The 20600-nt window shown below is 45.9% G+C and overlaps 1 protein-coding gene across 1 annotated transcript; it reads right to left on the bottom strand.

Moving 5' to 3' along the window:
- Positions 1-19862: 19862 nt before the first annotated feature.
- LOC119334294 lies at positions 19863-20374 on the bottom strand. The gene has a single exon (XM_037606888.1). The coding sequence runs from the start codon at positions 20256-20258 to the stop codon at positions 20019-20021; it is 240 nt and encodes a 79-aa protein (XP_037462785.1). The 5' UTR covers positions 20259-20374; the 3' UTR covers positions 19863-20018.
- Positions 20375-20600: the final 226 nt, after the last annotated feature.

Consider the following 20600-nt stretch of genomic DNA (forward strand, 5'->3'; position numbering starts at 1 on the left):
CCTTAGGTGATAGCCATTTGTACCTTACTGTCGGATGCTTCAATTTGGGGGTAGGCCCCTGAAGGGTTTGTAAATGGGTGGGCTTGCGTGGGTTACCAACCGACCCATTCACCTCCGATCTTCTTTCTCTCTGAGCTGATGCCCCCTCCCTCACTCTCCCATCCAAACCTTCTGCGGACAGACCAGCGGCGGCGAAACTCGTTTCCTTCTTGAAGGCGTCGTCGCGGCTCTCATCACCCATCGTGTGCTCTAGGGGAAACTCTGATCCTTGGATCGGGCGGTGGCGGCGCTCCGGTGTCGTATCCTTGCTGAAGGCGCCGCCTTGGAGTCCACAGATCGTCGTATGCGGCTTCATCTCTTCGTAGTTAGGGGTAGTGTTGTTGCGCTCAGCGCCTGTGTATCATGCCTTGGGTGTGTGCGTTGTTGTGGTGACGTGCGTCTGTATCAGGGTGTTGGTGATCTTTGCTTTATATATAAAACGGGGCGGAAGCCTTTTTCGTTAACCATTCTCAAATCCATCCAGAGTCGGTGCCATTTGTCCAGTGAATCAGGGGATTTTTCATCACTTGAGGAAACCTCTCTCATCTGCACGATTTGGTTGGTTGAAATCATCTCATTTGATGGCATTTTTCACTTTGGAGTAAACCCTAGTTCTAAAATTTTCTATCAAAAATCCATGGCTAACCTACAACCAGCCACCGGGGGCACTATGACGGCCACTCCAGGATGGTACAATCGATCACCGGCGTGCTACGACAGGCACCACCAGAATCTACAACCAGCCACCAGTTGGAGACCTGATCACAATTGTGCATAATGTCAGTTAAATGTGCAATAACTAAGTCACATCTAGATGCATTCTATATAAACCAACAAATACCCCAGAAAGAAAATTTTGTGCCAGCTACTACCAACTAAGCAACACGCTAATCAAGGATCGATTACAAGCTGGATCATCGGTACCTGTGGCTAGCGCAAGCGACTCTCGCTCAAAGAACGTGGTGGGCGTAGTTTGCACATGCTACAATGCAACTTGGCATGTGAGATCTGCAGTCTTGTACTAATTTACTTATTAGCAAGCTTGTCTTGCAGTCTTCCCTATACTCAGATATATATTATCACTCGAACAGATCGACTGATATAGCAAGCCACCAGGAACGCCCAAGTTAAGCAGCAATGGCTACAGAGGTCGTCCCACCACCACTAGAATGCAGTCTACTTCTGGTTGAGGAGTGGAGGCAAACAACAGTCTGTTCGGAGCTGATCATAGCAACATGGGATCGACGTTAGGCCTGACACACTAGGCCAAAATCACCGTTTTGACCCTTGACGGAATTTCTTTTACCACAATACCTACTTGACGATTGATGTGGAGAATACCTACATCGAACGAAACGTTCGCTACAGTGTTGAACCATCGGACGATTGTTTCGAGACTAGACCCCTGACCCCTAGCAGCCCGACTGGCTTTTTGGCTGAATCATTATTTATGTGCAGAAAAAAAAATTAGAAATCATGTAATTTCTATGAAACTATTTGAAAACACTAGTAGATAAATTACAAGAAAAATCTTTGATTTTCAAGGAGCAAAAAGTGCCATGTTCATGGCAAAAGTTTCAACAACTAGTGGATAAAAAGTACCGCATATTTAAAAAAACATCAAGTGTACTATACCATGCTCATGCTCGCCACGGCCCAAGCTGGCAGCCGTCTTCACCGGCATGGTAGGCTTCCGCCGTCCTTCCCTTCATGCTGTTTTCTCCGCCGGCTCCCTCGCTTCAAGTAGCTTTTCAGGCGAGGCACGACTCGTCGGCGTCCTTCTGCAATAGTTGGAGTGGCAGCACTACTGCTCTGTTGCAGTCTAACAGCAACGCGCTCGACTCAGGCAACAGCGAGGGCTATTCTGCACATTATTTTCAGTTGTAAAATTTTCAGCAACATTGCCTATGTTGCAAAAGTTCTTCCACAACATCACCATTGTTGCAAAAAAAGTGAAGACAGAAAATATAATTCTGCAACATGACCTATGTTGCAAAGAATATCCCGCAACACAACCTATGTTGCAAAAAAATCAGCAACAAAACTTTGTTCAAATGTTTCCGCGACAAAATCTGTGTTGCAATGGAGAAGAAGACATTCAACTGCTAGACCGTGTCAGATCGTACGGCTCGGGAGAAAGATCCGCCGGCCGACGCGTAGCAGCTCCAATAAAAAATGCCATGGTAAAGTATGAGAAAAAATAAATAAATTTGCCATGGAAGAATTACAAAAGGAAACAGAAAGAAAGTTGCCATATATGGGAAACTAGGTTCTTGCATATTTTTGCCATCTGTGAAAAAAGAAGTTTATTTGAGGAAGGTCTCTTTGAGGAAGCTATAGGCACGAGCCAGATTGATGGGCGTGTAGGATTGCTAAGGAAAGCGTTCGCGCTAGTTTTATGTTGTTGTGAACGAATAAAAACAATGACACGGCCTCTGCTCCGAGGTCCATGCATAGGAAGTTCCTGCTAGGGAGCGATAAATCTAACTTCAGATATTTAGTGATACCGATTTTTTCTTGATCTGACTCTTTTCGTGTCACCTGCATCGGCGATGATAGGGTTGTATGCGTTAGCATCAGGATTAATGATGGTAGGATCCAGGTCAATGTGTCTGTGCTATCTCATGTCTTACTGACGTGGCAAAGTTCCTACCGTCAAGGCCGTAGGCGATAACCCTTTGTACCTTAATGCCAGGTGCTTTAATTCAGCGTTATGCCCCTCAAGGGTTTGTATGTGGGTGGGCTTGGGTGGACCAACCAACCACCCACCCATTCACCCCCTTCCTACGAGCATCTATAGCCAGGCTCCCGAAACCTCCTATACCCTTGGACAGATGGCCTGGTCATTGACCGGTAAAGAAAAACCCTAAACGAATGCCTCATACACTCCTAAATGATCGGGACTCCTAAATGATCGGGCTGACCGACAGACCGACACCCCTTATATCCAGCCAAAATCCAGGGCGGATATGGGGAGGCCGCTGCGAACTCGGACGCGTTCGCCACGATGGATCCCGCCCATGCTGGACCACCAAGACACCACATATACTCGTTCCCTTCTGCTCCCCTAACCAAAACCTAGCCGCTGCACTCCACTCCCCTCCGCCCCATGGTGCCTACCAACGATCTCTGACCTTCTCCAACAAGGTGGGCAGCGGATCTGAGTCCTCCATCACCCGATCTGCATAATGGGACCTCATCCCATGTGGGCCTGAGGAGGATATGGCCATCCGCATTGTGTTTCGCCGGGCTCACAAGGTGAACGCCCCAATGACAATCGGACTTGATCCGGCAGGAATCCATAGCGTCTGCCCAAATCGCACTTCGATCTGGCGCCAGGCGCGTCACCAATGCCTTGCCGGAGGCGCAACCCCTTCGGTGGCGTGCCGAGTCAGAGGTGCACGTGTTGGAAATATTCCCTAGAGGCAATAATAAGTTAGTTATTATTATATTTCCTTGTTCATAATAGTCGTTTATTATCCAAGCTAGAATTGTATTGATAGGAAACTCAGATACATGTGTGGATACATAGACAACACCATGTCCCTAGTAAGCCTCTAGTTGACTAGCTCGTTAATCAATAGATGGTTACGGTTTCCTGACCATGGACATTGGATGTCGTTGATGACGGGATCACATCATTAGGAGAATGACGTGATGGACAAGACCCAGTCCTAAGCCTAGCACAAGATCGTGTAGTTCGTATGCTAAAGCTTTTCTAATGTCAAGTATCATTTCCTTAGACCATGAGATTGTGCAACTCCCGGATACCGTAGGAATGCTTTGGGTGTACCTAACGTCACAACGTAACTGGGTGGCTATAAAGGTGCACTGCGAGTATCTCCGAAAGTGTCTGTTGGGTTGGCACGAATCGAGACTGGGATTTGTCACTCCGTGTAACGGAGACGTATCTCTGGGCCCACTTGGTAGGACATCATCATAATGTGCACAATGTGACCAAGGAGTTGATCACGGGATGATGTGTTACGGAACGAGTAAAGAGACCTGTCGGTAATGAGATTGAACGAGGTATCGGGATACCGACGATCGAATCTCGGGCAAGTATCGTACCGATAGACAAAGGGAATTGTATACGTGATTGATTAAATCCTCGACATCATGGTTCATCCGATGAGATCATCGTGAAACATGTGGGAGCCAACATGGGTGTCCAGATCCCGTTGTTGGTTATTGACCGGAGAGTCGTCTCGGTCATGTCTGCGTGTCTCCCGAACCCGTAGGGTCTACACACTTAAGGTTCGGTGACACTAGGGTTGTAGAGATATTAGTATGCGGTAACCCGAAAGTTGTTCGGAGTCTCGGATGAGATCCCAGACGTCACGAGGAGTTCCGGAATGTTCCGGAGGTGAAGATTTATATATATGAAGTCCAGTTTCGGCCATCGGGAAAGTTTCAGGGGTAATCGGTATTGTACCGGGACCACCGGAAGGGTCCTGGGGGTCCACCGGCTGGGGCCACCTATCCCGGAGGGCCCCATGGGCTGAAGTGGGAGGGGAACCAGCCCCTGGTGGGCTGGTGCGCCCCCCATGGGCCTCCCCCTGCGCCTAGGGTTGGAAACCCTAGGGGTGGGGGGCGCCCCACCTGACTTGGGGGGCAAGTCCCCCCCCTTGGCCGCCGCCCCCCTTGGAGGTTGGATCTCCTAGGGATGGCGCCCCCCCTAGGGGTCCTATATATAGTGGGGGGAGGGAGGGCAGCCGCACCCAAGTCCCTGGCGCCTCCCTCTCCCTCCGTGACACCTCTCCCTCTCGTTGGTGCTTGGCGAAGCCCTGCCGAGATCCCGCTGCTTCCACCACCACGCCGTCGTGCTGCTGGATCTCCATCAACCTCTCCTCTCCCCTTGCTGGATCAAGAAGGAGGAGACATCTCTCCGTTCCGTACGTGTGTTGAACGCGGAGGTGCCGTCCGTTCGGCGCTAGGATCATCGGTGATTTGGATCACGACGAGTACGACTCCATCAACCCCGTTCTCTTGAACGCTTCCGCTTAGCGATCTTCAAGGGTATGAATATGCACTCCCTCTCTCTCTTTGCTAGTATCTCCTAGATTGATCTTGGTGACACGTAGAATTTTTTTGAATTATTGCTACATTTTCCAACAGTGGCATCATGAGCTAGGTCTATGCGTAGATTCTATGCACGAGTAGAACACAAAGTAGTTGTTGGTGATGATTTGTTCAATTTGCTTACCGTTACTAGTCTTATCTTGATTCGGCGGCATCGTGGGATGAAGCGGCCCGGACCGACCTTACACGTACACTTACATGAGACTGGTTCCACCGACTAACATGCACTTGATGCATAAGGTGGCTGGCGGGTGTCTGTCTCTCCCACTTTAGTCGGATTGGATTCGATGAAAAGAGTCCTTATGAAGGGTAAATAGCAATTGGCATATCACCGTTGTGGTTTTGCGTAGGTAAGAAATGTTCTTGCTAGAAACCCATAGCAGCCACGTAAAACATGCAACAACAATTAGAGGACGTCCAACTTGTTTTTGCAGGGTGTGTTATGTGATGTGATATGGTCAAAAGGATGTGATGAATGATATATGTGATGTATGAGATTGATCATGTTCTTGTAATAGGAATCACGACTTGCATGTCGATGAGTATGACAACCGGCAGGAGCCATCGGAGTTGTCTTAATTTATTTATGACCTGCGTGTCAATGAAAACGCCATGTAATTACTTTACTTTATTGCTAACCGTTAGCCATAGTAGTAGAAGTAATAGTTGGCGAGGCAACTTCATGAAGACACGATGATGGAGATCATGATGATGGAGATCATGGTGTCATGCTGGTGACGAAGGTGATCATGCCGCACCTCGAAGATGGAGATCAAAAGGCGCAAGATGATATTGGCCATATCATGTCACTTTATGATTTGCATGTGATGTTTGTCATGTTTACATCTTATTTGCTTAGAACGACGGTAGCATAAATAAGATGATCCCTCACTGAAATTTCAAGAAAAGTGTGCCCCCTAACTGTGCACCGTTGCAAAGGTTCGTTGTTTCGAAGCACCACGTGATGATCGGGTGTGATAGATTCTAACGTTTGCATACAATGGGTGTAAGCCAGATTTACACATGCGAAACACTTAGGTTGACTTGACGAGCCTAGCATGTACAGACATGGCCTCGGAACACGGAAGACCGAAAGGTCGAACATGAGTCGTATAGTGGATACGATCAACATGAAGATGTTCACCGATGATGACTAGTCCGTCTCACGTGATGATCGGACACGGCCTAGTTGACTCGGATCATGTATCATTTAGATGACTAGAGGGATGTCTGTCTAAGTGGGAGTTCATTGAATAATTTGATTAGATGAACTTGATTATCATGAACATAGTCGAAAGGTCTTTGCAAATTATGTCGTAGCTCACGCTTTGGTTCTACTGTTTTAGATATGTTCCTAGAGAAAATTTAGTTGAGAGTTGATAGTAGCAATTATGCAGACTGGGTCCGTGAACTGAGGATTGTCCTCGTTGTTGCACAGAAGGGCTATGTCCTTAATGCACCGCTCAGTGCTTTGAACCTCGAGCGTCGTCTGTAGATGTTGGGAAACATCTGACATACACGTTTTGATGACTACGTGATAGTTCAGTATGTAATACTAACGGTTTAGAATTGTGGCATCAAAGACGTTTTTGAAACGTCGCAGAACATATGAGATGTTCCAAAGACTGAAATTGGGATTTCAGACTAGTGACCACGTCGAGAGGTATGAGACCTCTAACAAGTTTCTTAAGCCTGCAAACTAAGGGAGAAAAGCTCAATTGTTGAGCATGTGCTCAGATTGTCTGAGTACTACAATCGCTTGAATCAAGTGGGAGTTAATCTTCCAGATGAGATAGTGATAGTTCTCCATAGTCACTGCAACCAAGCTATTAGAGGTTAGTGATGAACTATAACATATCAGGGATAGACATGATGATCCTTGAGCAATTCGTGATGTTTGACACCGTGAAAGTAGAAATCAAGTAGGAGCATCAATTATTGATGGTTAGTAAAACCACTAGGTTCAAGAAGGGCAAGGGAAAGAAGGGATGCTTCATGAGACGGCAAATCAGTTGCTGCTCTAGTGAAGAAACCCAAGGTTGAACCGAATCCGAGACTAAGTGCTTCTATAATGAGGGGAACGGTCACTGAAGCAGAACTACCCTAGATACTTGGTAAATGAGAAGGCTGGCAAGGTCGACAGAAGTATTATGAATATACATTATATTATTGTGTACTTTACTAGTACTCCTAGTAGCATCAGGGTAATAAATACCGGTTCGGTTGCTAAGTGTTAGTAACTCGAAATAAAAGGCTACGGAGACTAGCTAAAGGTGAGATGACGATATGTTGGAAGTGTTTCCAAGGTTGATGTGATCAAACATCGCACGCTCCCTCTACCATCGGGATTGGTGTTAAACCGAAATAATTGTTATTTGGTGTTTGCGTGGAGCATATACATGATTGGATTATGTTTATCGCCACACGGTTATTCACTTAAGGAGAATAATGGTTACTCTGTTTATTTGAATAATACCTTCAATGGTCTTGCACCTAAAATGAATGGTTTATTGAATCTCGATCGTAGTGATACACATGTTCATGCCAAAAGATATAAGATAGTAATGATAGTACCACGTACTTGTGGCACTGTCATTTGAGTCATGTTGGTGTAAAACACATGAAGAAGCTCCATGTTGATGGATCTTTGGACTCACTCGTTTTTGAAAAGATTGAGACATGCGAACCATGTCTATTGGTAGATATGCATGAAGAAACTCCATACAGATGGATCGTTTGGACTCACTTGATTTTGAATCACTTGAGACATGCAAATCATACCACATGGGCAAGATGACTGAAAGACCTCGTTTTTAATAAGATGGAACAAGAAAGAAACTTGTTCGAAGTAATACATTTTGATGTGTGCAGTCCAATGAGTGCTGAGGCACGCAGTGGATATCGTTATGTTCTTACTTCACAGATGATTTGAGTAGATGCTGAGTATATTTACTTGATGAAATACAAGTCTGAATTATTGAAAGGTTCAAGTAATTTCAGAGTGAAGTTGAAGATCGTCGTGACAAGATGATAAAATGTCTATGATATGATCATAGAGATGAATATCTGAGTTACGAGTTTGGCACACAATTAAGACATTGTGGAAATTATTTCACAACTAATACCGCCTGGAACACCATAGTGTGATGGTGTGTCCGAAAATCATAACTGCACCCTATTAGATATGGTGCATACCATGATGTCTCTTATCGAATTACCACTATCGTTTATGGGTTAGGCATTAGGGACAACCTCATTCACTTTAAATAGGGCACCACACAGTTCCGTTGAGACGACACCGTATGAACTATGGTTTATAGAAACCTAAGTTGTCGTTTCTTGAAAGTTTGGGGCTGCGATGCTTATGTGAAATGGTTTCAGGCTGATAAGCTCGAATCCAAAGCGGATAAATGCATCTTCATAGAATACCCAAAACAGTTGGGTATACCTCCTATTTCATATCCGGAAGCAAAATTGATTGTTTCTAGAAACGGGTCCTTTATCGAGGAAAAGTTTCTCTCGAAAGAATTGAGTGGGAGGATGGTGGAGACTTGATGAGGTTATTGAACCGTCACTTCAACTAGTGTGTAGAAGGGCACAGAAAGTTGTTCCTGTGGCACCTACACCAATTGAAGTGGAAGCTTATGATAGTGATCATGAAACTTCGGATCAAGTCACTACCAAACCTCATAGGTCGACAAAGATGTGTACTACATCAGAGTGGTACGTAATCCTGTCTTGGAAGTCATGTTGCTAGACAACAATGAACCTACGAGCTGTGAAGAAGCGATGGTGGGCCCGGATTCCGACGAATGGCTCGAGGCCATAAAATCCGAGAGAGGATCCATGTATAAAACAAAGTATAGACTTTGAAAAGAACTACTTGATGGTCGTAAGGCTGTTGGGTGCAGATGGATTTTAAAAGGAAGACGGACAATGATGGTAAGTGTCACCATTAAGAAAGCTCGACTTGTCGTTAAGATGTTTCCTGACAAGTTCAAGGAGTTGACTACGATGAGACTTTCTCACTCGTAGCGATGCTAAGAGTCTGTTGGAATTATGTTAGCAGTTACTGCATTATTTATGAAATCTTGCAGATAGGATGTCAAAACATTGTTTCCTCGACGTTTTTCTTGAGGAAAGGTTTTATGTGATACAACCAGAAGGTTTTATCAATCCTGAAAGATGCTAACAAATATGCAAAGCTCCAGCAATCCTTCTAAGGACTGGAGTAAGCATCTCGGAATTGGAATGTATGCTTTGATGAGATGATCAAAGATTTTGGGTTTATACAAAGTTTATGAGAAACTTGTATTTCCAAAGAAGTGAGTGGGAGCACTATAGAATTTTTGATGAGTATATGATGTTAACATATTGTTGATCAGAAATGATGTAGAATTTCTGGAAAGCATACATGGTTATTTGAAAAGTGGTTTTTAATGGAAAACCTGGATTAAGCTACTTGAACATTCAGCATCAAGATGTATAAGGATAGATCAAAATCGCTTAATAGTACTTTCAAACGAACACATACCATGACAAAATTTTGAAGGAGTTCAAAATAGATCGCCAAAGAAGGAGTTCTTGGCTGTGTTATAAGGTATGAGTATTGAGTAAAACTCAAGACCTGACCACGGAAGAATAGAGAGAAAGGACGAAGGTCGTCCCCTATGCTTTAGACGTAGGCTCTAAAGTATGCAATGTTGTGTACCACACCTGAAGCGTGCTAAGCCTTGAGTCAGTCAAGGAGTACAAGTGTGATCTAGGAATGGATCACAGGACAACGGTCAAGGTTATCCTTAGTAACTAGTGGACTAAGGAATTTTTCTCGATTATGGAGTTGGTAAAAGAGTTCGTCGTAAAGGGTTACGCCGATGCAATCTTTGACACTAATCTGGATGATTCTGAGTAGTAAACTGGATTCGTATAGTAGAACAGTTATTTGGAATAGCTCCAAAAAGAGCGTGGTAGCTGCATCTACAAGATGACATAGAGATTTGTAAAGCACACGCGGATCTGAAAGGTTCAGACCCGTTGACTATAACATCTCTCACAAGCTTAACATGATCAAACCCAGAGCTCATTGAGTGTTAATCAAATGGTAATGTGAACTAGATTATTGACTCTAGTAAACTCTTTGGGTGTTAGTCACATGGGGATGTGACCTTGAGTGTTAATCACATAGCGATGTGAACTGGATTATTGACTCTAGTGCAAGTGGGAGACTTTGGTAAATATGCCCTAGAGGCAATAATAAATTAGTTATTATTATATTTCCTTGTTCATAATAATCGTTTATTATCCATGTTAGAATTGAATTGATAGGAAACTCAGATGCATGTGTGGATACATAGACAACACCATGTCCCTAGTAAGCCTCTAGTTGACTAGCTTGTTAATCAATAGATGGTTACGGTTTCCTGACCATGGACATTGGATGTCGTTGATGACGGGATCACATCATTAGGAGAATGATGTGATGGATAAGACCCAATCCTAAGCCTAGCACAAAGATCGTGTAGTTCGTATGCTAAAGCTTTTCTAATGTCGAGTATCATTTCCTTAGACCATGAGATTGTGGAACTCCCGGATACCGTAGGAATGCTTTGGGTGTACCTAACGTCACAACGTAACTGGGTGGCTATAAAGGTGCACTGCGGGTATCTTCAAAAGTGTATGTTGGGTTGGCACGAATCGAGACTGGGATTTGTCACTCCGTGTAACGGAGAGGTATCTCTGGGCCCACTCGGTAGGACATCATCATAATGTGCACAATGTGACCAAGGAGTTGATCACGGGATGATGTGTTACGGAACGAGTAAAGAGACTTGCCGGTAACGAGATTGAACGAGGTATCAGGATACCGACAATCGAATCTCGGGCAAGTATCGTACCGATAGACAAAGGGAATTGTATACGGGATTGATTAAATCCTCGACATCGTGGTTCATCCGATGAGATCATCGTGGAACATGTGGGAGCCAACATGGTATCCAGATCCCGCTGTTGGTTATTGACCGGAGAGTCGTCTCGGTCATGTATGCGTGTCTCCCAAACCTGTAGGGTCTACACACTTAAGGTTGGGTGACGCTAGGGTTGTAGAGATATTAGTATGCGGTAACCCGAAAGTTGTTCTAAGTCCCGGATGAGATCCCGGACGTCACGAGGAGGTCCAGAATGGTCCGAGGTGAATATTTATATATAGGAAGTCCAGTTTCGGCCATCGGGAAAGTTTCGGGGCTAATCGGTATTGTACCGGGACCACCAGAAGGGTCCCGGGGGTCCACCGGGTGGGGCCACCTATCCCGGAGGGCCCCATGGGCTGAAGTGGGAGGGGAACTAGCCCCTGGTGGGCTGGTGCGCCCTCCATGGCCCTCCCCCTGCCTAGGGTTGGAAACCCTAGGGGTGGGGGGCGCCCCAGCTAACTTGGGGGGCAAGTCCCCCCCTTGGCCGCCGCCCCCCTTGGAGATTGGATCTCTTAGGGCCGGCGCCCCCCTAGGGGTCCTATATATAGTGGGGGGAGGGAGGGCAGCCGCACCCAAGTCTCTGGCGCCTCCCTCTCCCTCCGTGACACCTCTCCCTCTCGTTGGTGCTTGGCGAAGCCCTGCCAAGATCCCGCTGCTTCCACCACCACGCCGTCGTGCTGCTGGATCTCCATCAACCTCTCCTCTCCCCTTGCTGGATCAAGAAGGAGGAGACGTCTCTCCGTTCCGTACGTGTGTTAAACGCGGATGTGCCGTTCGTTCGGTGCTAGGATCATCGGTGATTTGGATCACGACGAGTACGACTCCATCAACCCCGTTCTCTTGAACGCTTCCGCTTAGCGATCTTCAAGGGTATGAAGATGCACTCCCTCTCTCTCGTTGCTAGTATCTCCTAGATTGATCTTGGTGACACGTAGAATTTTTTTGAATTATTGCTACGTTCCCCAACAGCACGCCCACCTCGCGTACGAAGAAAATATGACGTGGTGTGCCCACTGTGCGAGGCATCAGGGATGCGAGGCCAGAACACACATCAGCGAGGCAAAGTCGCGCTCTTCGTGCCGCTACTGGTGACCGGCAACCCCTGGCGCCACAACCGCGTCGTGGTGGATGTGTCGGGCTCCGACCATGAAGAATCCATCCTCGAACTCACATCGACCGGCAACATGCAGGCCACGGGCTCCGACTACGACGAATGCATCGTCAAACTCACATCGACCTACAACATGCAGGCCACGGGGTCCGACGAGGAAGAGCAGGGCATGGGAGAAGGCGGCGCCTCGAGTCCTGTGGGCTGGTGCATGTCCACTGGCCTACTCTACCTCGCTGGTGACCGCACCTCCACTTCGAGTGGCTTAGCCGGCCGCTAGGTATGGACACGGTGGAGCCGGACGGGCTCCGCCCAAGATTTAAATTAGGGTTTTACTTTGCACGTAATTGTATGGATTTGAGGTTTCATTATTGATGTATTCGGTTGGGAAAAAGAAAATTTGATGTCTGCCCGGTCACTGCCCGTAGACGCGTCCTACTATAGATTTGAGGTTTCTATGTTGCACGTAATTGTATGGATTTGGTGTATCCTGCTATAGATGCTCTCACTCTCCCTCATCCAAACACTTCTCAAATCCCTCTAGAATCTCTGCCATTGTTCCGGTGAATCGGGAGATTTTCAATTTACTTGAGGTAACCTCTCTCATCCCCATGATTTAGTTTGTTGGGGACATATCATTTGATGGCATTTTTCACTTTTTAGTAAACCCTAGATTTAGAAATTTCTCTCAAATCCAAAGCTAAATTGCAACCACCCACCAGGTGTGCTACGACAGACATGCCGGTATGCTGCAACCGGACACTGGCGTGCTACGACAAACGACACCAGAAGCTACAACCAGCCACCGGTCGGAAACCCTATTACATTTGTGCATGACGTCGGTTAGATGTGCAATAATTAAGTCATGTCTAGATGCATCCTAGACATACCAAAATATACCCCCAAAAAGAAAATTCGTGCCACCTACCAACTAAGCAACAAACTAATAAAGGATGGATTACAGGCAGGATCCTCGGTATTTGTGGCTAGCCCGCGCGACTCTCGCTCAAAGAGCGTGGTGGGCGCAGTTGGCACATGTTGACAATGCAACTTGACATGTGAGATCTGCAATCTACTACACTAAATTATGAATTAACAAGCTTGTCTTGCGTATACCCCGGCAACTGGCACGTCCAACTCAGATATATATTGTAGCATGCACGTGATCGGACCGGACGTGAATCCACTCGTCTTCTGGTTGAGGAGTGGAGCCAGACACCGAGCCAGTTCAGAGCTGATCACAGCAAAATGGAGTGGACTTTCCACAGGTTCCCTGCAAGCCTACGGGAACTGGACAGCCGCTACGTGAAGCCGCTGGTGGTGGCACTCGGCCCTTACCACCACGGCGACACCAAGCTCCAGGAGATGGAGAATCTGAAGCGCGTGGCCGCCGATCGTTTCGTGCGCGCGTCCGGCAGCGAGCTCGACCTCGAGGAGATCTTCCATGCAGTCTCCGCCGTTGCCGGTGTGGCCCGCGGTCTCTACATCGGTGACGAGGTGGCAGGTATGAGCGCTGATGAGTTCGCGACCATGATGCTCCATGACGCTTGTTTCTTGCTACAGTACATACGAGTGATGGATTCCGATCCAAGGGATCCTGCAGATGCGTCCTTGGAGCGTCTATTCGTCTCCAACCGAGTATGCATCGAGAATGACATCATGCTGCTGGAGAACCAGATTCCATGGTCCGTAGTGCAAGCACTCAACAGCCTCGGCCGATCTCCGGCTCCGGTGGACAAGTTCATCTCTACCATGGGAAGCACCTTCAAGATCCGCGGGCATCGGGAGAGCACTCAACCATTTCGGCCCTACACTAGTGATCGCAACCCGCCACATCTCCTTGCACTCTTCCGGTTGGAAAAAGCCGGGTACACGAGAACCCAAGGAGTGCCTCCATCCTCGTCGATGGCGATCACCGCAAGTGCCACCGAGCTCGCCGAGATGGCCATCAACATCCAGCCCTGCATGACGTCAGACTTCATGGACATGGGCATCTGGATAGAAAAGCTCTTCTCCCACCTCTACCTGGCGCCCCTCTTCCTGGACGAAACCAGGGCATGCTGGCTCGTCAACATGGCCGCTCTGGAGGTCTGCACAGCCTCCAACGACAGGGACGACGACATAATGAAGAAGGAGACGGCCGTGTGCTCCTACCTCGCCCTCCTGGCGATGCTCATGAACCGGGAGGAGGACGTGCACGAGCTGCGTAACAAGCAGGTAGTGCAAGCAAAGCTCACCGACAAGGAGACGCTAGACTTCTTCAAGAGCGTTGTGAAGCGCCTGGACGGCGGCCGCCTCTACAGCGGCATCATGGCGGAGATTGACCACTACAAGTGGAAGAGAAGGAGGAGGATCAAGGTCTACAAATTCATCAAAAAGAACAAACGAAGCATCATCGCCGTACTGTCAATCATTGCCGTTCTTGTTGGAATCTTCAAGACGCTCCTCTCTCTAAAGACACGCCAATAGTAAGTCACACGCCATGTTTGCCATCCATATCTTCGATACCATTTTGTGTTCCTAGATTCCTGCCCCTGATACAATGTTTTGTCAGTTCTTTAAGCTTCGTACTTTCTTACTTTTGTAATTATAGTCGGTTGCCTAATTGGTTCTGTTCTGCTGAATATTTTGGAAATTTTTTAATTTGTATCTGATCTGTGCTTGAGGTTTAACAGGCGTCTCTGACTCTTTCAATTTTCTAATGAAAATGGGGGCCTACAATAATTATCACTCCATAGCAATTTTGAGAGAAATCAGTAGCTCATACATGCCTCTAAATAATAATTGCATGTATAGAGTGTTTCAGCTTGTACTGAATGATGATAAGCCATCTCTCGCGGATCGTTAGTCGTACCTTCATGGCTAAATCTAATCTCCAATGTTGTACAAGGGACAGAAAAAGCGCACCCGCCAACGGAATATGGCTACCTCCAGCTGCCGTTCTAGTGCTGTCAGGTAGCGGTGTCTCGTGCTCGCACGTTTGTTCAAGTGTCTTCGCTAGGGTGAGTTTTATGGTCCTTAGCAGCAACATTCTGGCGGTGGACGTGGTTTCAGTTGAAAAGTAAAAGTCATCAGATTCTTCCCCTGCTGCCACCATGCTTCACCGGGGTGCGTCATACAGCCATAATTATGTTTCCTCCCCAGTTTCGATGCAACTGCTCGTACGCGCAAGCGCGCTTTCGGATATGTTGAGTTTATGCTTGAAAATTTTGGAAACAAAAAAGTAAATAAAAATATTTTTATCTCGGTATAAACCACATGTAGATATATTTCTTAATAAAAATATCCAGGACAAATATGCATGGCCCGAGGAATGGGAAGCCTGCTAAATTAAGAATCTACATTTTAGATTTTGAAAAAAATGACCTAACTTTATTCATGTATCTCGAAAAGCAAAGTACTGTTTAGAGTCTATCTAGGGCACATCTAGATGTGCCCTAGTTAGAGCAACTCTAGCATGTTGGAAATATGCCCTAGAGGCAATAATAAAATGGTTATTATTATATTTCTTTGTTCATGATAATTATCTATTATTCATGCTATAATTGTGTTATCCGGAAATTGTAATACATGTGTGAATACATAGACCACAACACATCCCTAGTGAGCCTCTAGTTGACTAGCTCGTTGATCAAAAGATAGTCATGGTTTCCTGACTATGAACATTGGATGTCATTGATAACGGGATCACATCATTAGAAGAATGATGTGATGGACAAGACCCAATCCTAAGCATAGCTCAAAGATCGTCAAAAAGCGTCACCGCACACCAAGCTGGAAGGCGTTACTCTCTCTAATATCAAAAATGTTCTTATATTATGGGACAAACGAAATAGCTTGTAAGTGTGTGTGATTTATCCCACACATGTACAAAATTACGCGTGGGATGTACTTTGGACCTGCACACGTTCAAGGCAAAATCACATTGTACAGGGTACTTTGGACTTGCACACGGCCAGGCAAAACAACCGTGTCTGATGTACAATTTTAATTTTAATTTTTGTCAATAAGTTCAAAATAGTTATTTTGGCTCCGGAGGCATCGTATCGGCAAGTGCACACGGCCAAACAGCGCTGCTATACACACGACGAAGATGGGGCCGACGCCTGCACGATTATTACGTGGAAGCACCAACAGCTAGCGTGCATGCAGGAGAACAGTTGGGAAGAAAGCATCATTCGCAGATCGTGTGCAAACTGTCGTCTGTGAAGCAATTTCCATGGCCAAATGGTCGAACCATCTAGGGCCAGGTAGCGCTTGCAGCTGTTGACCTGGGAGCGGCTCCACTACTCGAGTCTACCAGCTAAAGCCGCGGTGGGGTCTCCGTACACCTAAAATGTACCGAGATTATCCACAGGGCGGCAACACTTTGCTCGGTGTCTTGCACGCCATATGTATAATTACTACTTCTAGTAACTATATTGGCCCACGCACTGCAACAGCTCCGTGATTAGCCTTATTAAGTTTAGCCACACATGCAATCAGCTCCGTGATTTCCATTGTCTGGCGCTCTTTTTGCCCGCCGATGGAGTGCTCTCTTTCGTCCTATCCCTCTCACTATTCACGGCATTGAGCGTTTGCCGAATAGTGTGGCCTCATCTTATGCCTTACAACCCTGACGCTCTACACTGCAACATCGATTGTGTGCTCTTCGTTCATTCAGAGCGTCAAGCTTTGTGTGCATGTTCGTTTCTGTTGCCTGCGGTGGCGGCGCTTGCAAGTGAGTATTTGGTGTTTTTGGTACAAGGATGGAGGTCGTTGACAGTGGATTCCACTTTCTTCCTTGACATCGTTGGTGGTGAGCAGTGGATCTAGATCCACCCAATGTGCCACATCGTCAAGCACCTGTTCTGCACACCCGGTCATCGGCTCTCGAGCTCTCTATTGCTATGGCGCTGGCTTGGATCATTCGATTGTGGAATTTTGCCTCTTCTTCCACGAGTCTCATGGCGGCGCCAGTGGTTGACTATGAATTTTTATAATTGTTGTTTGTAGGGGGCTCTAAGGACAAAAAAGCATGAATGTTGGCCACAGATTGATTTATTGTTGTTGCATCATCTCCATATTTTATATGAGAGAAGTGCATATTTCAACCCTGAATTCTTGCCCTAATTTAATTTACAACCCCGAACTTTAATACCGTCTAAATTACAACCCCCAAGTCTCAAAATCGGGCAGGATTCAACCCTCCCCTCTCTGTTGACCGGTTTTGACCTGGAGTGACCAGTTTTGACTAGTCAACGGGTCCAATCAGCATGCCACGTCAGATTTTTTTTTCAAAATTTCAAGAAAAAGTAAATAAAAATCTGTAAGATTAGGAAAAAAAATATAAAAAAGCAAAATTCCGAAAAAATTGTTCGCGAAAAAAGCTAGGGAAAATAAAAAATGATTTTTTTTCTGGAATTTGAGTTTTTGGGTTTTTTCTGGATTTTTTTTTGGAAATTTGTTTTTTTATTTTCCGTGTTTTTCAGAAATTGGATTTCTTATTTCTTTTCCTGTATTTTCTTTGATACAAGTTGTTTCCTTGGAAATTTTGCATTTTTTGCTGATGTGGCATGCTGACTGGACCTGCTGACTGGTCAAAACCGGTCAACCAGGTAAAAACCGGTCAACAAAGAGGGGAGAGTTGAATACTGGCCGGTTTTGAGAGTTGGGGGTTGTAGTTTAGACGGTATTGGAGTTCGGGGTTGTAAATTAGACTAGTCCAAAAGTTCGGGGTTGAAATATGCACTTCTCTCTATTTTATATAGGACAAGCTCCAACTCCAAGAGCTTGCTCGGCGATGTGGTACTAAAGTAGACGACAAGCTACTCATATTTTGTTGTTATCGTTGCATCGGTTGACTTTGGAGGCCTAATGGTCTAGGCGGAACGGAACAAAAAAAATCGATATCACCTGGCGCATACAACACACCCACAGAGAGAAATCGCTATCATGTAGCCCATACAAGACACACGCAGGACAACCGCTAAGTTTAGTACCACATATGCTATTATGAGAATAGGAGACGTAAGTAAGTTTATAAAACACGGCTGGTTAAGATCAAACTGATAGTGCAAAAAAAAAAACGTGATGAATGAAAACATTCAACAAATGCACTGTAATCCTATTCATCACCCAGGGTGCAGAATAAGTTATTCTTCACTCGAGGTAATTTTACGATCGCTTCATAAATAAATTATATTTGGAATACAAATATTTACATTCATATTGATTCACTACGTAAAATTTGGTATAAGAAAAACAAAAATAGTTTTAAAAACCAGAAATATCGCATTTTATGTATCTTTTACACTATGTTTTTACGTTCGTAATTTTACGTAACATAAAATATTTTTTACGACGAGTGTATTTTTTCTTACTTTTTTTATGTATGAAATAAGACAAAATTTACGAAACCTAAAAATACGGCGCACTGACCTCAAAATAGAGAGGGGGTGAAGAATAACTATTCCTCACACAGGGTGGCGAATAGCGCGTATTACTAGGTATTGATATAGATATACTATGGATGTACCATTCCTTGGCTAATTTAATTGTTGTTGATTCTCCTTTAGCCGCAAAAACGTTGACTAGTCTGAATTTGTTTAGCACTAGAGCATAAGATATTGAAAATAAGTAAAACTATTAATTTATAACTTGTTGGTTCCCTAATGCTTGCTGAATTTCACGGACTTCTAGAATTTCACCAAATTCCGTAGTTTTTGATGATATCTCTTATTGTTATTCATTTTAAATTTCTGAATTGTTCTTTCTTTTGTGAAAAAACTTTCAATCTATTCATCTTCAATCATGGCACTACAACGAACATCAAAAATAAAAATTACATCTAGATCCGTAGACCACCTAGCGACGACTACAAGCACTGAAGCGAGCCGATCGAAAGCGCGTAGCCGTCATCACCCTTCCATTGCCGGAGTCGGGCACAACTTGTTGTAGTAGACAGTCGGGAAGTCGTTGTGCTAACGCCCCATAGGACCAGCGCACCAGAATAACAACCGCCGCCGATGAAGAATAACGTAGGTTGGAAGGATTCAACCCGAAGACACACGAACGTAGACGAACAACGACGAGATCCGAACAAATCCACCAAAGATAGATCTATCTGAGACACACCTCCACACGCCCATCAACGATGCTAGACGCACCACTGGAACGGGGGCTAGGTGGGGAGACCTTTATTCCATCTTCAGAGAGCCGTCGCCGTCTCGCCTTCTTGAGCAGAACACAAATCCTAACAAGAGAGGAAAAAACGACTGAAAACGGAGCCCTCCAGCCGGCCCTTGGCAGGATCCACCGCGCGCCCATGGCCGTAGGGCCACCGGAGACGAGGCGGAACTGCGGCAGCGCCGGCGAGAGGCAGAAACCCTAGCTTTCTTTCTTGGAGGAGGAGGAGTGAAGAGCAGATTTTGCGTGGTTTTCTTTTTTGATTGATGACTAGGTACGTGCATAAATTTCTGAATAGTTTTAGTCTTACAAGAATCGTAGTTATAAATTTCCTATTTTTTAAATTTTAATGTCCTTAATATTTTTCTACTGCACAATCAAAAATATATATTTTTCTACTGGTTTTGCCAGCTAGGCTCCATGTTTATAAAATAGTTGCCCCATCAAAATTGCTTTCAGTATAGACTTATAGAGCAACCGAAACATATGCAAGGCATCAGTAAATCAAGCAACTGTGTAATTATCAGCTCATACGTTCTCTCGCTGTGTATATGGTAAGTCTCTTGGTCAAAAAGAAACCAAACCTCACACGGCAGCAGATGGGGAAGTGAAAAAGAAAGAAGAAAAAATCTCCCGGGAGACAGCCGGCGACCCACTCAAGGGGATACTATGTACTCGAAGCAGTTGAGGCCGTCGAACTCCGGCGCAAACCGTGCCGGGCTGGCCTCCGGCTTCCTCTCCGGCCGTGGGCTCCGCTCGACCTTGTCCTCCTGCTGCTTCTTCTCCATCGCCTGCTTCCCTCCGCCGCTTCGCCAGGACAGTCGCGTGGCGTACCCGGCCCCAGCAATCTCTGCCGGCGACGAGCTGAGGATGGAGAAAGCCAGGATCTTGTCCATGATCGATTAACCGAGCTGCCTGCCTCTAACAAAGTTTCCTAGCAAAGTTGGTCTGCACTGTGTAGGAAAGGACTCTTCTTTCGGGTGTTGCTCTGTTCCTCTGTCTTGACTCTGTCTCTGAACTCTGCCTTTGGATGCCGTTTCCGACACCCCCGACTGGTGATATATACACGTACGGGGGATAGGTGGGGGGAGGCAGGCAAAACCGGGGTCGATGAAGGAGCCGTGACGCGGCAGGATGGAAAGTCCACGGACGCAGGCGGGGGACGCCGACCTTGACCGGCGCACGGCAGGAAGCAAAGAACGACATGAGAGAGTTTGACCGGAACCATTGTTTACGGA

This window comes from Triticum dicoccoides, chromosome 7A (assembly GCF_002162155.2).
Source record: "Triticum dicoccoides isolate Atlit2015 ecotype Zavitan chromosome 7A, WEW_v2.0, whole genome shotgun sequence".
Taxonomy (NCBI): Eukaryota; Viridiplantae; Streptophyta; class Magnoliopsida; order Poales; family Poaceae; genus Triticum; species Triticum dicoccoides.

What these genes read in the sequence shown, in the direction of transcription:
- LOC119334294 (XM_037606888.1), bottom strand. Translation starts at nt 20,258, where the DNA reads ATGGACAAGATCCTGGCTTTCTCCATCCTCAGCTCGTCGCCGGCAGAG.